This window comes from Astatotilapia calliptera, chromosome 17 (assembly GCF_900246225.1).
Source record: "Astatotilapia calliptera chromosome 17, fAstCal1.2, whole genome shotgun sequence".
Taxonomy (NCBI): Eukaryota; Metazoa; Chordata; class Actinopteri; order Cichliformes; family Cichlidae; genus Astatotilapia; species Astatotilapia calliptera.
Genome location: NC_039318.1, coordinates 15899148 through 15920288, shown reverse-complemented (window position 1 = coordinate 15920288; position 21141 = coordinate 15899148). Strand labels below are relative to the sequence as shown.

General features: G+C 39.4%; 1 protein-coding gene across 3 annotated transcripts in view; it reads left to right on the top strand.

Annotated features, from left to right (window-relative positions):
- ptpro (protein tyrosine phosphatase receptor type O) overlaps window positions 1-20603 on the top strand; it is a 42211-nt gene extending 21608 nt beyond the window's left edge. Inside the window, exons 14-27 of one of the 3 annotated variants that reach the window (XM_026146733.1) lie at window positions 15-153; window positions 719-839; window positions 2472-2540; window positions 4819-4902; window positions 10307-10342; window positions 11790-11871; window positions 13324-13414; window positions 13880-13956; window positions 14074-14208; window positions 14839-14961; window positions 15049-15203; window positions 16350-16485; window positions 16673-16794; window positions 17347-20603. In XM_026146733.1, the coding sequence (XP_026002518.1) occupies window positions 15-153; window positions 719-839; window positions 2472-2540; window positions 4819-4902; window positions 10307-10342; window positions 11790-11871; window positions 13324-13414; window positions 13880-13956; window positions 14074-14208; window positions 14839-14961; window positions 15049-15203; window positions 16350-16485; window positions 16673-16777 (1353 nt within the window). In that variant the 3' untranslated portion in view covers window positions 16778-16794; window positions 17347-20603. The remainder of the gene's footprint in view (window positions 1-14; window positions 154-718; window positions 840-2471; window positions 2541-4818; window positions 4903-10306; window positions 10343-11789; window positions 11872-13323; window positions 13415-13879; window positions 13957-14073; window positions 14209-14838; window positions 14962-15048; window positions 15204-16349; window positions 16486-16672; window positions 16795-17346) is intronic. The other 2 variants (XM_026146735.1, XM_026146736.1) reach the window with 2 other exon arrangements.
- Window positions 20604-21141: the final 538 nt, after the last annotated feature.

Sequence of the window (21141 nt, the reverse complement as noted above, 5' to 3'; positions counted from 1 at the left end):
TTCCTCTTCCTCAGGCCCTTGAGCCGCAGACCTCCACCTCCCACGTGGTCACCATTTCTGGTTTGATACCATCGTCCAGCTACAACTGCACCGTTACCAGCTTCAGCTACAGCACGCCCAGCAAACCCACACACATCAGCGTCAGCACCGTTGGTAGGTGGCACCATTTACCTGCACCGTAGGAGGGCAGTGACTGTCTTTATTTGAGCCCTGAAACATCTTAAAAGTGAAAACTGAACTAAGTGCAGCTCTTTAATTTGAAGATTTAAAATGTTTTTAGTCACTCCTGCAGGCAGTAAAGTGAACTGCAGCCACTGAGGGTGAGTGTGACATGAAGAAGATTTGTGCTGTGGAGCTGAGCTCAGTGAACTCTTTCCAGCTGCTTGCAGCGACTCAGTGAAACGTTTTGGTGCCGTTAGTCACAGAGGAGCAGCAAGCTCATTGGTTAGCACCTTGTCATAACAGGTGTTAACCAGTGAGTAAGGATTGTGAGATCCACCCCTCTTTCAACACAACAAGAAGCTCACAATTTCTATGTCGATCTTTTATAGTATATCTTTGTAGCAAAGTACAGTTGGAGGCCACCCGCTTGATAAAAGAACTTTAATGTGAAAGTACCATACAGGAAGGGTTCTGTGTTGAGAAAACTGATGAAATCGGAGAGGACTGTGCTGAGAGGTAACAACGTCTGTCTGTGCGTCTGTCTGTATATCTGCAGCCAAAGAGATGAATCCAAGCGTTGCTGCCATCTCGGCTCTGGCTGTCCTCAGCATCCTGCTCATCAGCCTGCTCGTTCTGTTCCTGCTTGTGCTGCGCAAGAAACACCTGCAGATGACCAGGTAACTCAAAGTCAGCACAGCAGCAGTGCCCTCTGCTGTCACGCAGTCATCTGTTGTTCATTTGGCCTTAACAGCTTCACTCTGTGTGACAGTTACAGTGTTTGAGATACAGTGTATGAGTTTATTGTGCATGAGTTGTAGTGTATGAGGTTAGTTTCTGTGTGCATTTCTGCAGCAGATCCTGCAAAAAAAACAAAACAAGCATGCGTCCTGAATGTCTTGTTTTTGAAATGCCCATTGAGATCAGTTTATGGACTTTATTCTAGTTTTAAGAAAAGTAAAGTCCTTCATTTAGAATAGAAATGATGGAATTTGGATCACAGTTATTGGAGTTTATGAGCATGAATAATCTTGGAGCTTCAGAGTGATTCACAGCTGAATTTCTGAGGAAATAACTGAGAGGGTGTCTGCATGCTGTACACTAATCTGTAAAGCGGTCAAGCTGTGGTCTGCTGTGGTCAGCCGTTAATGCCCAGCTAACTGGCATTCATAATTCACAACACCTTTTTTTCTTAGAGTCATGACACGCACGAGTTAGGACGCAAACTACTTCCTCTTGTCAGGAGGCTGAGCGGCATGGGCGGTGTTTACGAGGCACTTTATAGACCTACACGTTATTGAGGAAGCAATATTTACACAGTATTACACTGTGTGTACTGTAATATGTGTGTTTTACAGATTTATAGAATAATGGTATTCTCTTTTGTACTAAAATAAAATACAGATTTTTTTGAATGTATCTTAATGCTACATCTCAAATATAATGTGGAAAATAAAAAATACTTGTATGACAAAAATAAAAGATTTACTTTTTTAACATAAAAATTATGAAAAAAAATCAATTTAATACAAAAGTTAGAATGAATACATTTTAAATCAGTTTCTACTTTGCACATTCAATTCAGGAGTTTTTGTATCATATTTATGCAGGATATAAATGCTGTGACATTAAAATGGTGCATTTAAAAATGTTGACGTTAATTTAAAATTAAATCATATAATTTTTACTCAACAGTTTTCGTTACACTTACGTTATAATTCAGGTTTTTTAATGTAGGTCAGACTACAGACGCACTAGAACCTTTTTAACATTGAGTAGTGTTTTTTAAATGTGTCAAAATAATTGAATGCAAAAGTTAACATTATAAAATTATAAATTAATAGTTCTACATTTAATTTTATGTGGCCAAAGTCGTTAAAAAATGTAATGTAAAGCATTAATAAACATCAGTAAGCAGAATTATTTCAAATTTTTCACATGAGCCAATCAGAATGCGGCATGCAGACTTTTACTAGTGAATCACATGCAGAGGTTAAAATGTTTAAACTGTGTTACAAAGTTATGATTACCTTATGATCGTAACTTTACCCTGCATCATCTCTCCAGTTATTCTATCTTTTTCATTTTTATTTTTCACCTTTTTGAATTTTTATTTTTTAAAATGTTTCTAAAATGTTTGAGCAAAGAAAGTCGTTATTTTCCGATGGCTTGATAAATTCTTTACTTCACTGTAAATTTTCTTTTCATACTCACTTCACAGCTTCCTCCATTTCCTTATAAGTCATCTATAATTTCTGAGTTCCTCAAACTGAGCTGTTCTCACCACATGTGCTTTTTAATTTCTGTTTCAGAGAGTGTGGCGCGGAGACCTTTGTCAACTTCGCCTCGTTTGAGAGAGACGGAAAGCTTCCATATAACTGGTACGAGCTTCGTCATGTGTTTGTTCATCTTCAGATCACAAATTAAGCGTTCACGCACGGGTGGATGTTGTTTTAGCTTGGATTTTGAGTAATCACACAACCTCGGTTTGGATGTGCAAACACCCACGAAAGACCCAATCAGAGGCAGATTAGCAGCCCGGAAGGGGGATTGAAGAGGCAGATTAGGGATTTGAACATATAGGCACAGATTATAGCTCATCTGTGGTGCTTTATACAGCTTGAGGTGACGATGACCATGATGATGATGATGACGACGACAAAGAGCTCAGCACCCTTGCCTGCTTTGTTTGGACCAGCTGAAATGGGGTGTTTGATGATGATGAAAGCTTTGAATTTCCCCTAATCTCAGATTAAAAGGACAAAATGTTGCTTTTTGAGTCAGTCGTGTTAATTTGTTCAAAACAAGAAAAGATAATTCAATTTTATTTCTCCTTTAAAATCAAGCAGAAGAGGCAAAAAGTGCCTGTTTTTAAACTGTGAAGTGGCTGATGGATCAGATTCAGTCTCACATGTTATTTCTGACAAACATTTGGAGATTTGTGATTAATATAACAGCTGAAAGACGGTCAGTTAAGGCAGAACCTTGGCTTCCATCTGCTGTTGTATTTGACCTTCCATCACTAAATGCACATTTCCATCAGAGTGTCTTCTTCTTCTTGATGTGATGGTGCAGTTTGCTTTTAATGTGCATGTGGACAGACTCACTGTGTGATGTCACAGCAGTGTGGATGTGATGAAAACGCGATGCCCCCACTGATGCTCCAAAAGGAAATTCTTTCAAGAGCATTTATCTGAATATATCAAGTTTTAAAGAACTAAATGATCCCTTTTTATGTTATATAACAATGGAACCACTTAAAGAAAAACAAAAACCACAAACAGCATAAAAAATAGAGCAAAACAATATAAATATGATGTACAGTTAGGTTATTTATAGTTGTAAAATATGAAAGGTATAAGCAAGAAACACATCATGATGAACAATTCTCCATATGTTTTGTACAATGTTATGTTTAATTCTGATTGAACTCTTTATGCCTTGAAAGCCTAATAGGAGTTCTTATATGAACTGAGCAGTTTCTATCATATGTCAGGCTGCTTATTGCGCATCAGAATTTAGCAAAGGTGGTCTCTTCCAATGGACCTACTCTTGGAGAAACCCAAAAATGACTGTAATTGTCATCAAACCACCTCTTCATTAATATACACTGAAGTGTAGAAACTTGCTACACCTCAGGGGAGGTCGTCAAATGTCATGTTTGTGGGGGGAAAAACTTAAGGAAGATAAGTCTTAATGTAATTAATGTAATTTACCTTCTAATTAACCTGATTTTTATGTGAATTCTTTGATTGCTTTCAACAAATCCTGAAAAAAGTCCAAAGCAACCAGTGTAAAACCAGTATGGTGTACCTCAAAGCTCACTTCCTGGGATATTCATTTTTTAAACTCACAGTTTTACACTTTTATGACATAGGTTAGATAATTTTATTAGCAAGAAGGTGATGCAAATATTTTTCAATGATAAAAATTGGAATGAAACTAACAGTGTATTATCCAGTGTATCTAGCCGGCTAAATGTTTTCTCATTTTTATGAACAAGTCAGCAAGATAATTCATCCAGTAAGTTGTTTTAGTATTAGTTTTAGACTTAGTTTTATTACTTGATACTACAGAGACATTTAAGTCTGTGGCAATAAAATGTAGAAGTTTGACATGACTTAAATTTTAATGTTTGTGCTCCCGAGCTTCATCAAGAAAACTCAGGAAAACCCAGACGGACAAAGAGGAGTTCATAAATGTATCGGCATCAGTGGGGTCATTACCCAGGCACCACAAATGTAAATGAGATCATCAGGTTCATAAAGGTGGCTGTCACTGCCAAGTGACAAACTGAGAACTGTTTATACATGGTGTCGGTCCTGGCTGAGGGTTGCATTGTGGGATGGCAGGGAGGACGCAGTGATGTCACAAACTCAGGCTGGGGGGTTGTGTAAAAGAAACAGAGTGACCATTGACGTCCAGCAGCATACAGACTCCTGTTGTCCTCCAGAGACACAACAGGACACTCTCTGAGCGGCTGCATGATGCATTAACTCTGTGTTCAGCACTAATGTGAAGCTCTTGACGCTCTGTGCCTCTTTACTAATGGAGCACCATGTTCTGTCCCCAACCTATCACCCCCCTCGTGTCTGTTTTTTTTTTTCATTTTTTATTTTTTATTTTTTTTATTCTTGTTTTTATTTGAACCCCCTTCAGGCGAAGAAGTCTCTTTGCCTTCCTTACCCTACTGCCATCCTGCCTTTGGACTGACTATCTTTTGGCTTTTTATATTAATCCTTGGTAAGTAAGCACTTGCTGGCCAAAAACACTGCACTTCAGGGGCATGTCTAAGCAGAGCCACAGCCGACAGTATTGATCAGAGACACTGTTTTACTCTCAAAATTAACCAAAGTGAGGAGTCACGGATCACGTCTGGATCCAGAGTTCACAAATAAGTCTGGTGGTGTTTTGTATGGAGTAAAACAACAATCCATTTGTCAGTGTGATGTACCTCAGGGTTTACATCATTCATATTTTCTATTTTTAGGTCAATATTTTTTTTTAATATCAATTACAAAGAAAACCAAACTATTGCCAACAAAACAGTCCTTTTCATTCGTCAACAATGGTCCACATAAAACAAGAGAAGTGAGAGATTACTGGGTCAAAAGCTTTGATCCTTCTTTGTAGCAGTGAAATAACTTCTGATTGGCTATAGGTGTTTTGGTGCATTTCAATAGGGAAACATTGTGGTTTGGGTTAAAATAACCACTTCATCAAGTTTAAAATAATAACCACAGAGTTAAAGTAGTGCAGTGACTGTTTTGGTGGTTGGTAGAAAACAAATAGCCATGTCCTGTTTAAAAGTACAACATTAATAGACCTATCCAACCACCTTGAGCTCCTCCCTGAGTTTTATCCATGCTTCTATAGCCAAAATACACTCATTTATCTTTTAAGAAACTAGTGCCTTCATTGCATACCACGCCTGCATAGGGATGGTGTGGCTGAAAATGTCCTGTGATGGTTCTCTAATTCTAGCAAATTTACTTAGATTAGATAGTGAATCTAGTTTTTCACAAGGGTTCATTTCAAGGCCTGTGTTGTTTTTCCAGGACACACTCATTTAATATGACTGAATGAAGTAGCCTAATTGCAAAGCCATTGTCTTCTTTTGCAAGTTTAAAGTGAATTAAAACCAAAATGTAACAGGTTTCTTCAATAATCCATGCTCCACGTCGCCACCAAGCTTCAGGATATTCAGTTTGGTACTTATTGTGTAAGAACCGCTACCTCAATTCAGCACAATACATAGTTTATGTTACAAATGCACCCAAGATCTATTTTTCTGTCACCAGGGATTTACTGTTTTATTTATGCATGGCCTTTAGTCCTCAAATTTGAATACAATTTTGGGTGTGTGTTTATAGCATTATGTTACACTTAATGCACACAAAAATTCTAACTCATCAATTTATTTGGGACTAAACCAAAAAACAAATGTGATCATTTTTAAGTTATCTAGTATAATCAGCTGGGATTTCTTACTATTCATGTTTACTAATTCATGTTTATATGTAGATAAATATCAAATAAAACAGTCAAATAAAAGAAAAAAAAACAAGAACAAAATATTATCTTTAGATGTATAAATAGATCACTTGCAATTCTGCTTCTGTGAATATGAAATCTGGTGTTCCTCAGGGATCCATTTTGGAACCCTTTAGGTTTTTTTGTGTTATAAATTATTTTTATTTGTAATGTTTTCTTTAGTGTTAGTTGCTAGCAGGAGACAAAACTCAGTGTTGGATTGGACATGTGACTGTTTGTTGACAAGAACCAAAATATATCAAACTTAATATATAAAACATCACCAGACTTTTCTTTAGCATTTTGACACTTCATTTTGAAACTACAGGGAACTCCCGACATAAATAGGTAGTCAGATGTAATTTCTGACATGTTAAACTTTGTCTTGCAATGCTGTGTCTGTGGTTACACCTTCAAAGTCACATTGAGTGTATTTCTACTAACATGTTGGATGTACTTCAGCATGAAGCGAACTCTCGATGCTAACTCCGGCTTTGGTGTCTGCATGCTCCCTGTCTCTCTCTTTGTGGACTTTCTCTTTAGAAGTCTCTTTGTTACTCAGTTGTGATTTCTGTTCTCTCATAGATTGTAGATGTGATGTGCATGTTGATGGATCAAGATGAACTAGCGGATTGTGTTTTAGCATCTCCAGATTTCCTCCCACTTGATGTTTGAAAACTTGGTTGTAAACCAAGGAACTTTCAGGACATCATGAGTGATTCAGGGGGAAATTTGGCCCAATTTAACACAATTTGTGTTAAATGGTTGAATGTAGATACAGAAGTATGAAGAGCAAAAATTACAGAAGATGCATGATTGTGGAGAAACTTAATGGCTCAGTCACACTAGGGTGAAAATAGGATGGCAACCTCCTTGACCTCCTGGGTAATCCAGAGGTTAACTGTGTAACACCTTTAATCTGGGCAATCACAAGATGACTGCACAGGTCGCCTGGTAGGAAGCAACCTGTCTTGAAACGGTCGTATTCCAACTCGGACTGACTGCAATCACTCTCAAAAAAATTGGAGAAGATTGACAAATAAGATCTTGATAATGTATAAATGCAGACAGATTGCCAATATACTGAAGTCTGAGTCAGTCTGCACTGATAATTGCAATTCGTCTACAATCCATCACTTTGTAATAAGGACCTCAACTCAATTGGTTGCCAGCTGATTATAATCTGATTATATTCCTACAGAAAAGCAAGCTTGTGTGTACAGGTAAACTGCTGTATTATTTGTGTTATTTTTAAATCTATGAGATGAATGTGTTTGTTTTACTTTCTGTGTTTGTTGATTGCAACAGATTTGTAATTTAAGCAAATGTATCCCAGTTAATTGCCGTATTATCACAGACAGATTGCATGTTATTGCCAACTTGACCCAATGTAATTGTAAACTGGTAGCAGACTGACTCCATCTTTTTGTTGTTTTAATGCTGTGTTGACACTTTGAAGCCAGCAACTGACTGAATGGTTGCAGATCTGGTCCCTTTTTTCCAAAGCAAATTTCCAAAGCAAATTCAAAAATTATTTCAGAGGCAAGGCAAGTTCATTGCACACTTTTGCAGTAATTAAGGTTGTGCCATGGTTTGTTTTCCTTAGTGTGACTGTAGCATTAAGCAGGTAGCAGATCTAGATGAAGACGATACTTGTGAGCATGACATTGTCTTGCTTTGATGGGTCGACTTATTTTGAAGTTCTGCTTTGTTGGGTTGGACCGATGCTTGGGTTCGGTACTGGCGTTATATGCAAAAGTGATTTGTGTGAATCTATCTTACTGAAGATAGACCATAACCATAACCCTAGCCCTTTTATTATTGCGTAGATATATGACAGAATAGGAACCTCAATAAGATTTCAGTTAGGCAAAAATGTCTAAAAACTACAACCCATCTTTTATCTGGGACTAAATCCAAAACAAAATGACTTGGTGCTTTTATGCAATTCAGTAAGTGACTGGAATAATTAATGTACAGTTTAGTTGGAAATTATCTATCGGAATTTCAGGACCAGGACCACGCCTCCAAACATGCTCCTTCCGGTTGTCATCTATATAGGTTCCCCCAGTTCTGCAAGCTGTTCATTCTGGTTTACGTGCCCCACCCTCCCTCCCTTCTTGTTCTCAGTTCTTTAACTTCTTCATTTCTATTTAGTACATGGGCATCTGCCAGGCCTGGGAGCCATCGCCAGTCCCCTTCGAGGCTTTCCCCAAACCGCAGCTCAATTCATGTCAAAGCATTCATTTTTACCCACTAAAACACTGTCAAATCTAAAATGAGGACGTGGGCCCAGCTAGTGAAATATTTTATTGTTGCCATGGTGCATCATAAAAAAAAAACTAATACTGAAAGAGGCAATTATATTTGCTCATTCATCATAACCTGGAAATTTTGTTCACGCCAAAAAATGAAATGTGAGATCTAGTCTAGAATAAAATAGAATCCAACCTGTGGCCCTTTGCTGCATGTGTTCCCCTCTCTCTCTCCTGCCGCTTTCCTGTCACTCTTCACTGCTTCTATCAAAAAAGGCCCAAAAAAGAAATAATATTTCTAATTTTTGTCAGTAAAAATGAAGTGATTATTGATAACATTTAAATACTTTTTAAGAAAGATATTTGGTGTTTTACAGTATCAAATGTCTTAATATTTTAAGCATTGTGGCAGTTCACAAATTTGATCTAAAATAGACCATTTATTTATTTATTTATTAATAACCACAGAACCATAGTTCAAGAAATGTATACAGGAAATGCTTTAAATAGAATATTCTACCTGCCCATGACTCTTAACTGTGGAACTAAAGTCTGAACCTTCAGCCTCTGGGGCGAAAATAGGCACAAACACTGAAAACCTCCAGTTCCTCTCATCTCTAGCAGAGGCTGCAATCACAGTATTCTAACATGGTGAGCGAAAGCTCCAGGCGATCCAGGAGAGAAGAACAACTGCTGCCTAGTCAAAAACCCTTAGCGATCCCTTATGTGTCAGGAGTATTGGAACAGTCGACACGCATTTTACTCTGAACACACTGCGCCAAAAATTAGGTCCCCTGGCACAAACAGTGTAATATAGTGTACCCTGTTAAGTCCCAGGAGGATTGCTGTGATTTATACTTGAGGGAAACAAACAACCTCTGGTGAAGTGGATGGCGCGACACAGAAGAGCTACCTCATCAAGCAGGACTTCACAGTCTGTTTACGCCTACAGGCCAGTGGACACTGTTTCAATGATGAGGATGTACACATCCTGGACAGGGAGGAACGCTGGTGTGAGCGCGGAGTCAAGGAGGCCATTTACATGAAAAGGGAAAGACCATCTCTGAATTGAAGACGGGGCCTAAGGGTACATCTGTCACCATCTTACAATACTGTGATTGTTACTGATGGCCATTGATCAGTTGTCATTGATCAAAGGTCTTTGATCAGTGGTTGTTGATCAATGGTCATGACAATTTGGATATTTATCATCAAGAAACTACGCTACATCCACATGAGCAGAATCAACTTTTTAGACTCCCGTGTTAAAACTTTACAGCAGAAACAAACATGCTTACAGCCTTATACACAAACTGTTTTCATCTCTATAGGTGATTTCCCCTTCATAACAACTGTATTAAACTTATTACAAAAAAAACAAAAAAAAACAACTTATTACATACTTATTACATATTGAAGAAGATTTTAGCAGTTTAAGTGGGGCACATATCAGGAGTCAGAGACAAATATGAAACTGTTAGGGGTGAAATTTTATATGTTGTTATAACCCCCATGTTTAAATTGTAATATGGCTTAAAATTTCTATTATTAGAGGTGTGGCCTCTTTGAATGTCAGGCATATGGAAACACAGGAAGGTGTAGCAGCTAGCTGTCTGCTAGGCTTCATCTCAGCTAATTGGAGTCCTTGAACTGAACCTCTGGATCGTGTCTGTTCTGCTGGAGCTTTTTGCGTTTAATGAGCAATTTACAAACGAACTGAAAACAAACCACACAGCAGGGGGAGATGCTACATTAAGGGGTAAAAACCTGCATCGGTCAAAGCCCAACATGAGCTAATGATGTGAATGAAGGAGGGGTCAGAAATCATCACAAGGACTTGACATGTTTGTATTTTATAGGAGCAAGACTGCTTTAAAGAAACGGAAGCTAACAAGGTAACGACGACTGCATGCAGCTTTCAGCCTGTGGGCTTCATCTTTCTGTGTGTGTGTGTGCGTGTGTTCACCACTAATACCATCCTTCAGCCAGAAAACAGTTTTATCCAGCAGTCTCCTGAGAAATTGAACCAACATTAACTGTGTACTCAGAGGGATTTCTGACTTTTGTGGGTGTTGAAAGGTTTGTTAATAAATTATTTCAGGTGCATGAAATTGCTCATGCTTTACCTTAGTGATGAACTCATTAATGCATTGCAAGAACTTCGACCTTTAGGTGGCAACAGATACATTTTTGCTCCATCTTATTATTACTGTGGAGTAAGTGTTCCCTGTGCATTGTAGTACCTATGTGTTAATTACCTGTTTATGCTGGTTACCTGTAACAGTGTTTTAAGAACCAATGCAAAGTTTTTGGTGATCAACAAATGTAAAAGAAGTCTGAAGCCTAACGTTTCTGATACTGTCCAACTTTCTTCAAACTGCCATCTATCCACCTATCTTCTTAACCACCTTCCTAGTACCTATCTACCTACCTACCTAATTACCTCCCTACCTGTCTTCCTGCCTTACTATATGCCTACCTTCCTGACTCCCTTCCTTTCTACCTACCTATGTTACCCTTTCCCTCCCCAAATCCCTGTTATTCCCTTACTGCCTACCTAACTCTCTCCTTAATTACATCTATCTGCCTGCCTACCTCCCTTTTATCTTCATTATCTTTCTACCTTTCCTTCCTACCTCCACGTATACCTCTCTACGTTTCTTCTCATCTTCCTATCTACCTACCTGCCTTCTTCCGTCCCATCTTGCCTAACTGTCCTCTTGGCTATGTCCTTCCTACTTTCTACCTGCCTACCTATTTATGTTCCTACCTATTTCTCTTTCTTTCTACCTACTTACCTGCCTACCTGTGAGCTGGTGCTGTATAGACATAGGCCCATCTATCATTCAGGGCAATTGGATTGTATTACAGCAGTTTGTTCTTTATTTTTCTTGACTAATTTATTTAAACTTACTTAATTTAAAATTTTCCAGTTTAAAAAACTGACATTAGCAAGCTAGCTGTAGCTTAGCTACTCTGAATCAGGCGCTGGTTATTCTCTTGTGATAGCTGAAAATATGACTTGCACAGGGCAAGCTGGCCAGTGAGGCGCATGGATAAATGAGCTGACAGCATCAAGGCTTCTACACTGCTGCAGTGTGAGCTAAAGAAATGTTGCTGAGGTGAACTGAATATACAAGCCTGAGGGTTTCATAGAACCAACTGCAGGTTGTTTGGGGTGAAGAGATCTTCAGGTCCAACATTAGAGCTCATTAAAGGTTTTGTGCAGCAAACATCTGCCCGTATAGGACTTGGAGCTTTTGTTATCGGTGAGATTAAAAGCGAAATGTAAAGACGGTGGTGGGTGTCAGCCATTTGATAGTGTTTTTTTTGTGCTTTCAGCCCTGTGCAGCTGGACGACTTTGAGGCCTTCTTCAAAGACATGAGCAAGGACTCTGCCTACAAGTTCTCCTTGCAGTTCGAGGTACAACTTAAATCACGTCTTCTGAGACCAACAGGCCTGACATTTGTTCTGAGAAGCAGAGGGAAGCATCTGAAACCCTCTGTGTTTTTTATATCATTTAACTTTGGTTCTGGTGACGTTTCTGTAGGAAAAACCAAAAGAGGAAGTGAATAAATGTCCCAAAATGACCTTGATAAGCTTCTAGGCTAGTGAGTGATGAAATAAAGTCTGCAAATAAAGTCTGATTTAGATCAGCAGGAGTGAATGCTGCTCTAATACATCGCCTGACGTTAGCAAGTGAGCAGGATCTTACATATTTCATCAGTTCACACATAATATTTAAATGTTTACAATTTAAATGAAATATGTCTTTTAGTTATATATTTATTCAGATGCATGGGTGTGCCTTTCAAGGGTGTTGGGCGACACTTCCCCTTACTTGGGAAAACAGCGAGATGCTTAATTATCATGTGGCGCCTGATTTTGTGTTTTTCTTTACGTAAATAAATACGGTCTAAACTGAAGCACAAAAAACTAAAAATGAAAATGAAATAAAATTTTTAAAAATGTTCCTCTAGCGCTCAAACTGCAGTGAGGCTTAAACCTTTTTCTGCATAGTGGGTGTGTCATCTGATTTTAGGGTGCTTTATTCCACAGCCGTTCACAAGTAACAATCAAAACATGTCCTGTTAGAGCAGATTCGTGCTGGTAGGTAGCATGGCAACAGTGGTGGCTGCAGACGTGCTCGCAAGAGCATGGGATGGGTTTTCCTGTCGTATGGACACGTGCCACTCATTTGAAGGGAGACACATGCAGACATTATATAAAGTTTTCTATGTAAAACTTTATATTCATCCAGGTATTTTAAATTTTTGAATTCCTTAAAAAATACAGCGTTTTAAAATCTGATTAACTTTTGATACACCCAGTATTATACATTTATTCAAAGTGGATCCATTCCCCTTATTTCCACCTGCATTTTTTACTGTTGACTGTTCAAGCAGCTATGCATGATTCACACTTCAGAATAATCCTTCTTTATCTGATGCCAAGATTCAGTTCAGTCGCTCTTTGAAACAACCCGTTTTAGCTCCTCTTCATTTAAACCAGCTTTCTTCTAACACTCACAAACAGAAACATGTCAAATCACTTGTTTTGAACTTGAACAGGAGGTGGGTGGGGCTTCTGTCTACCCTCTCTTACATCATACAGTTCCAAGAGAAGGAAAAACTGTGATAACAGTTAGAACAGGCTGCAGGGATTTGTGTACATGCACTGAGCTGATTATTAGACACTCTGGACATTTTTAATATGAACATCCAGCACAGGAACAGGAAATGAGGAGAAGACCCCTGGGTCCATTTTACATCTCACATAACCTCGGAGCTTTTTAAGAGCATTTTAATTTGAAAATCTGACTCAGATTTAAATGATCCTCATCCTTAATTTTAGTACTGATGTTTTTTTTTCCAGGATCTAAAGAGCATCGGTTTGGATCTTTCCCATGATGCTGCTGACCTTCCCATCAACAGGCCCAAGAACAGATACACCAACATCCTCCCCTGTGAGTCTGCACTAACATGTATATATCTAGATTTAAATATCTAGATAAAAAAATACACAAGATCATCAGAACAAAGAGGAAGGCGGGGCCGGACTGAAAGCAACCCGCTGATCATGGGGAAACCATAAAATCAACCGTGAGCCTCCACTTTTACTGATTTATTGCCCAGAGAAAATTTACTTTCATTAGACGGTCTGTAATAAATGTGTAAAATGGAGCCTCGCGGTGCTTTTTCTCTGACTTAAAAATCCAGCTCGTCAGAGTTGTATTCTGAAACCAGCGCACACCACTAACTACAGTGAAGATGCCATTATTAAGTGCCTTTATAGAAATGGAGAGCTTTCATTTTTTCTGATTCTAAAGTCACGTGAGCGTTTGTGTTCCTCGGAGTACGAGGACAAGTTTTACTGTTTGGTGACGACCTGTAGTTTATCTTGGGACTAACGAGAGAAAATCTGCTCTAAGATGACTTCAGTCGGGTGAAGCTGATCTCGATGCACAATGACGAAGGTTCAGACTACATCAACGCCAATTACATACCCGTGAGTACATCCACAACACAAATGTGAGGAATTAGCATCCATTTGTTTTTCATCTCTTTTATAGTCCATGTTTTGCATGAATTACTTTTTTCTTCTGTGCTTGTGTTTGGATTCCAGGGCTACAGACACAATAAAGAGTACATCGCCACGCAGGGTCCGCTGCCTGAGACCCGCAATGACTTCTGGAAGATGGTTTTGCAGCAAAAATCCCCGATCATCGTCATGCTCACACAGTGCAGTGAACGGCGCCGGGTGAGACTTTATGTTTAATCAGTTTAACTCTTTGTAAGTGGAAAATCTGGAGGTTTCAAGCCGCTTTAAATTTTATACTTAAATCAAAAAAAATAACAGATACGTAAAAATAGACAGACACGTAAAGATGACTCATTAGAATAAGTATTAAAAGACTGATTAATAAATAATGTTTTGAAGAAAAATTGTAGTAGCAAATACTTGCTAAAAATGGTTTTCGAAGGATTCTGATTTTTTGGTGTTTATTTATTGGTGTTTTATTCAGACTGAGCACAAGTAATGTGATTAACACAATCAACAGACAGTCACATTACACATATCCACCTATGGCTCAGCACAGAATCACCATCTTCACCTTTCATCAGATCAGAAAATGATTCTTGTTTAATTAGAAGAATAAAAACAAATAAGATGTTGTGTTTTTTATTTGCATAATGAAATTATTAATGTCATATTTCTAAATTAGTATAAATAAGGGGAAAATACATACACACAAATATTTTGTGTTTGGGGGGGGATCTGAAGACGAAAATTTCTTTAAAAAAAATAAAGTAAAATGACAGAAGTTGCACAATTCTGCCCCCTGGTGGTCATTGTTAACTGTGGCTGTAATTTTCTTCATGTTTTCAGGTGAAGTGTGATCATTACTGGCCCTTCAATGAGGACCCTGTGATGTACGGTGAGGTCAGTGTAGAGTTGCTATCTGAAAGCGAGTCTCCAGAGTGGATCATCAGGAAGTTCAGACTTGGATATGTGAGTTTCTTTGACTTCCAAACGGCTACTGACAAAAGCTTCCAGTTAGTGCATTTATCGAACGTGAACTGTTACTGCCACCTGCAGGCTGATGAGAGTCAGGACGTCCTCCACCTGAACTACACCTCGTGGCCGGATCACGGCGTCCCCACGGTAAATGCCATCGAGAGCATCCTGCAGTTCGTCCATATCGTCCGCCAGCAGGCCAACAGGACCAAAGACCCCATCATCGTCCACTGCAGGTAAGGCCACTCCTTAAAAACATCTGCAGATATTTTATCTTGCTGTGACTCATCTGTTAGCGTCCTCTGGTGGATACATGGAAAATCTAAAATAAATCACCATTATTGAAACTTTTTGTCATTCCTGCTCATTAAATGAAATAAAATGAAACGGCGTACCCAGTGGTGGTGCAGTCTGATTATTTAAACAGAGAAGCAGTGCGCAAATGTCTTCAAAATAAAACATTAGTGCACAATATATGCCACTATTAATGGTTCTACAAACATGGGCTGGATTTTCTGGATGGTTGCAAAGATTCTAGGATCCTCGATGGAATTGGCTCAAGTAAAAAACCGAACCCAGGTCCCAAGAATTAGTGATGTGGCAAAAAATTGGGGTTATTTAAAAGGAAGAAATGGTGGTTTGTGGGAATGTGTGAATCATTGAAGAGGTTCTTTCTGTAGCCCTTCCCTGATCTCAGTGTTTCTAACTTCAGGACCAGTAATCTGTGGAGCTGTGTAGCCATCTTAACACTAGAACCACGGACTGGATCATTTAGACTTATCATTTAGGTATTTTAAAAATCGTGTAAATCTGTCACATTCAAACCCCATCATCTTGTATTTCATGGCTTTTCCTAAAACCCTCAATCCACCAACTTCCTTAGATGTCACTTAAAACTTTTAGAGCCGTGGAGCGTTTCTTTGGTAGAAATACTTGGAACCATGTAGACTCTGACAGATGGGTATGTGCTCGACAGATGTTTAATGGTTTTCTATTGTAACTGAGACATAAAAAGTCCTCCTCTTGGTGTTTTCTGGTAGCCAATGAGGTCCATGTTTTTTCATATTGCTTCTGTATTAGAACCAGAACTGAGTCAGTTCTCCGTTAGTGGAAACTGACCCACCTGCCATTAACGTCCCAGTTTGCGTTCAGGTTTTATGAGCGGTTGGGTAATGTCCTCATTCTTTCTCGGAGTGAATTTATTTATCCAAGTTTGATTTCTGCAGGTTTGATTTTCTCAGAGCAGGAAGGCGACTCGTTTCCTGACAGTCTGAGCCATAAAAATGCAATTAGAGAGATGATGTAATGGCCATTATGATGTCCATTAGTGGACTAGCGACAGCAGCGATTTGGTTTCTAATGATGCCGCCTGTGTGTGACAGTGCTGGAGTCGGCAGGACTGGGACCTTCATCGCTCTGGATCGCCTGATGCAGCACATCAGAGAGCATGAGTACGTGGACATCCTGGGCATGGTGTCGGAAATGCGATCGCATCGCCTGTCGATGGTTCAGACTGAGGTCAGACACTGGCACATCACACCAACACATACATGTGTAAATAAGACAGTTACTTGAAGAAGTCATTAAGTGTCCACACTTTAGAAACCGTCAACTGGATTGCGCCAATGTGTCCTCAATGACCTGAATTTGTGATTGTGAGTATCAAAGGGTGGACGATTAGTTCAAACGTGTTTGTTGTCTGCAGGAGCAGTACGTGTTCATCCATCAGTGCGTCATGCTAATGTGGCAGAAGAAAAAGCAGCAGTCCATCACCTCGGACGTCATCTACGAGAATGCCAGCAAGACATAATGAGGACACCTCCAGACGTGAGTCCAACCCGAAGTATCAGGGCTCATCCCGATTCGCGACATGCTTTATGGTTATTCACGGTATAGAAAATGATTTAGAGCATCCATCCATCCTCATCTTTGTCGCGGGGGCTACACCCTTTTCCAGCTATTCTAGGGCGAGAGGCGGGGTTTACCCTGGTCAGGTCACATGTCTTTGGACTGTGGGTGGAAGCTGGAGTACCCGGAGAGAACCCTGCTAATCTTCATTGCTACCAATGATGATTAGCAACAACTTTCTAGAGGAAGTGGTTAAATGTCTTGGACTAATTTCAGTGAACCCTGTCAGGTCTGAGTCAAGCCAACCCTAAACTCTGTTATGAAGAAAAGTTTTTTTTAAGTGTATAAATATAAATGCCATGGTCTGATAGCTGTCTACCTCAGAAACTAATCTTTGATAAAAAAGTTTGACCTTAAATTTAAATTGAATTTATCTCTGCATCCATCATCTTCTTGTTGATCCAAACGAATGTCTTTGTGTTTTAGACTAAATCCTCCCTTTGTGCTTAAACCCTTCTGCTTGTTTTGCAGGCTGTGAACACACCCCAACCTCCTGTGCTTCAGGCATCCATTCTCTGCAGAAGAAGACTCGCTTCATCATCAGTATCAAAAACAAAAAAAAACAACATAGAACATCTGGGCGAGAGAAAACTATTATCAGTCTCTTTCTTTGAATTGGTGTTAAAGCATGGGATGGAGTTTTGCCTTAAGGAGCCTTCACTGACTGACCAACATGTTCAACCACAGCCCTGCCCTCTGAACTGGACTGACTCACACCAACGTGGGCTCGGAGGAGCGTTGACAAGCTGCGTCTGTTGAGGCAACGAGTCGGTGGAACGGAGTCAGTGGTTTTTCATTTTTATTTATGTTTTTAATCTCAGGAGTCGCTGTAAAACCAGCAAGCACACTGGCCTCCCCTTCAAACCTTTGTTTTAGGTTCAGGTTTTGCTTTGCCCGTCGTCTTGCACGGTGCAGCTTTCCTGGCTTTTTGGGGCGTAGGAGTCGGCGGCGGTAGATTTCATCGTTACGCACTGCCACACCTACCGCACACGTCGATAATTAAAAACCCCAATGGCTCGAGCTCGCTGATTAACTGCCAGGACTGCTGCACAGGAAGAACCCAGCAAACATTCACTAAAGAGCGAACCCAAGATGAGCACAAATCGGATGTTTGGAGACACTTACGTCATCTTTCCATCATGGCTGCATATGCCAAACTTCAGAAGTGAAAAATGAGGAACTTTTCAGATTTCTGCTCCAAATTACAGCAGAAAAATATCATCATCATAACACTATCCGAACTTTATCATGATCAACCCTAGCGGTGTGAATGTTTGCTAGGTCTGTACAACAAGAGGGCACAAACGAGTCGAGGGGAACGCCGTACCCACGCTGCCATCCGTCGCCGCTCGGCGTGTTTGAGGCCAGTTTAGAAGCTAGAGACTGTGGTTGTAGAGCTGTAGTTTGTATTTGCACTGAGGCCTCTGAGCTGCTGAACAAGAAGGGAAGCATTTTGCTGCTGCTTCCCACCGTGGGCGACCAGCACGCAGTCACCATGCTTGGAGCTGTAGATTAACGTTAGGACTACTGTAGAGCTTTGGACTGTCCGATCGGGCTGGCAGAGGAAAAGGACCGTATCCGACAGCATGGACATCGGAGACAGAATCTCTCAAGTTTCCCCGTTACTGGCCCGAAGTCACAGAAACATATCTGCTCAGCATATCAGCAGAGCTCATCTGGGTCCCACATAAATTGATTTTTCACCGTCTAGAAGTGCAGTCAGTTATTGCACAACTACAAATTATACCTTTGAATCTGGACTAGAAAGTATAAATACATAAGTTACAAAAATATCTGCATTTCAATGTCCCGATGCAGTCAGTGGTTTTCTTATACATGCCCACAGTGACTTCCTATAAAGAAGTACTACACCGATAAACGTTTAGCGTACATTTCACTGGACGTCACGTGTGATCCAGCGTTTGTAGTGCAACAAAACAGAATGTACGCATCCTGTAAGTATCTTTGACAGTTTAAAAGAAACTTCCTTCACAACGGTTTGTTTTCTCGTTCATTTTGAACTCTAAGCTTTTCTATTTAATTACAGATTTTTTTGTAGTATTTTCAATGAGTAAAACACCCAAAATTTAATCATTAACATTTTATGTAGTATTTCCTACCTTTTTACCATGTCACATACTACAGTCTAGTATGTATTAGACTAAAAGTATTTTAAACATGTGCATTTCACTAAAATGCATTTTGTTGGGTTTTGTTTTTGCCACAGTTTAACATTTTGAAAGGATTTTTCGGGCATTATAAGAAAACCAGTGAGCACGGACATTTAATAAAAAACACCACAGTTCAGGTTTTTGCTGGTTTTGGGCCCCTGGTGTCGGTTTGCGAATGGCTGAGACCGACTCATCAAATTCGATCTGTACAGAAAAGTATTGAAGCATCAGTGTCTGCTAGTTAGATCAGATTCTATTCAGCGATTTAGTTTTCATTGTTCATCTTTCTACTGAGTATTTCACATGAAGGGCAGAAGAATATTCTCATTTCCATCATTCCTCAATGATTGTAGAGAATGTCTACTGAGCAGATGAGTGGTCGACTTCAATGAACCCAAAGTTTTACACTCGATTCAGGACATACAGGGTGTCGTCAAAATAAGAGCTCAACTCTGGGGGACGGGAGTATAATCATTTGGGATAGCTATGACTTTGGAATGAATCACAAAAGCTGGTTGAACAATCCAAATAAAAGATTTGGTAAAATGCTAAAAAATTTCATCAAGCTTATAAAATGTATAACACAAACTCTGCACTTCCTACTGTCTACAATCAAAATTTATTGTTATTTTAGAAAGTGTACTGCAACATACATGGTGGGAAAGGTGGAGCGCATTTCAGATGAATGAAATCAAAATTCAATTTGATTTCATACCAAACTGAATTGTAGTTTTTTTTCCCATAATAATTACATTTTGGCACATCGAGCAAAGCTTTTAAATTGCTTTGCTAGTTATTCCCATAATGAATACTAAACCAGGTAACTCTCACTTAATGCTGAAGTACAGATTTTTATTTTGACGACACCTTGCATTAAGTTTGTGCAAATATTTCAGTAATTAATGAATGTTTAAAAAGGCCACTGGCCACTTGTGAAATGATTCATCTTTGTGGCCTTGTGCTTACCACACCTGAAGTCTTTGCCTGTCAGCCGTCTCAGATCCTCAACGGTTGGGTACTTCGGTTCAGTCGCCGCTCGATCTGAAATAGTTTCCATGTCACTCTTAGATATCAGATGTACTGTACATACTACTACTACTGCTTAACTATTCTGTTTCTACTCGTCATTGCAAAGTTATTCTTGTGGAGATGTTGCTTTAGAAGTTTGTTTTTTAAAAGTTGTTGTAAATGTGAATCATCTTTCTCTGAGCTCAGAGCTGAATTCTCGCCGGCGCCGTTTCTTAAGCCTCAGCGTTTAGAAGCGTGACGTGGACGTGGAGGATGCATCTGGGGTCTGAGAAATGCACTTTGGTATGACTGTCAAAAAAAGATTTTTAAAAACTGACAGAACTTGCAGACAGTTTTGTGAAGCTCAGCACTGAAACTCTTCTACAGTTCTTTCTTGCTTAGTGTGTGTCCAGTCGAACTCGTACGTCATTGGTGCCATTATTGTGCATTGTGTCACTTACAGTTTGAAGGATGATCCCGAGCTTGGGTCACCGTCACAGAGTTTTACTGTGTGTGTTGGAACAAAATAAAAATGTTGCAGTAAAAACAGTGTGTGCTAAGTATAACTGTATGATCTTACATAATAATTTAGGATACCATCATGTGTGTTGGCATAATGGCGATATAATTTTTAAATACAATAGTTATGAATACATAGATTTACATAGCACCATGAATATAAAACAGTAGCTCTTTTGAACAACAAGGTCCTGAGTACTACTTAAGGGAAAATTAAAATCAGAAGGTCGCCAACTGAAACGTCAACTTTATGGAGTACAATGTGCCACAATATATGATTCTAGCTTTTCTGACCATCTCACTGTACCGTATTTTCCGCACTATAAGACGCACTTAAAATCCTTTAACTTTCTCAAAAATCAACAGTGCACCTTATGTATGAATTGTGTTTGTGCTTACTGACCTCGAAACAATTTTATGTGGTACACGGCACTCAAAAATGTTTTAGTACGACTTTGGTAAGCTACGAAACCGGAACGCTTGATGGATTGTCGAAACATTACGGCTACCGTAGTCAGGAGCCTCGAGGACTCTGAGTATCTGGGTCCAAAACTCCGTCGCTTCAGGT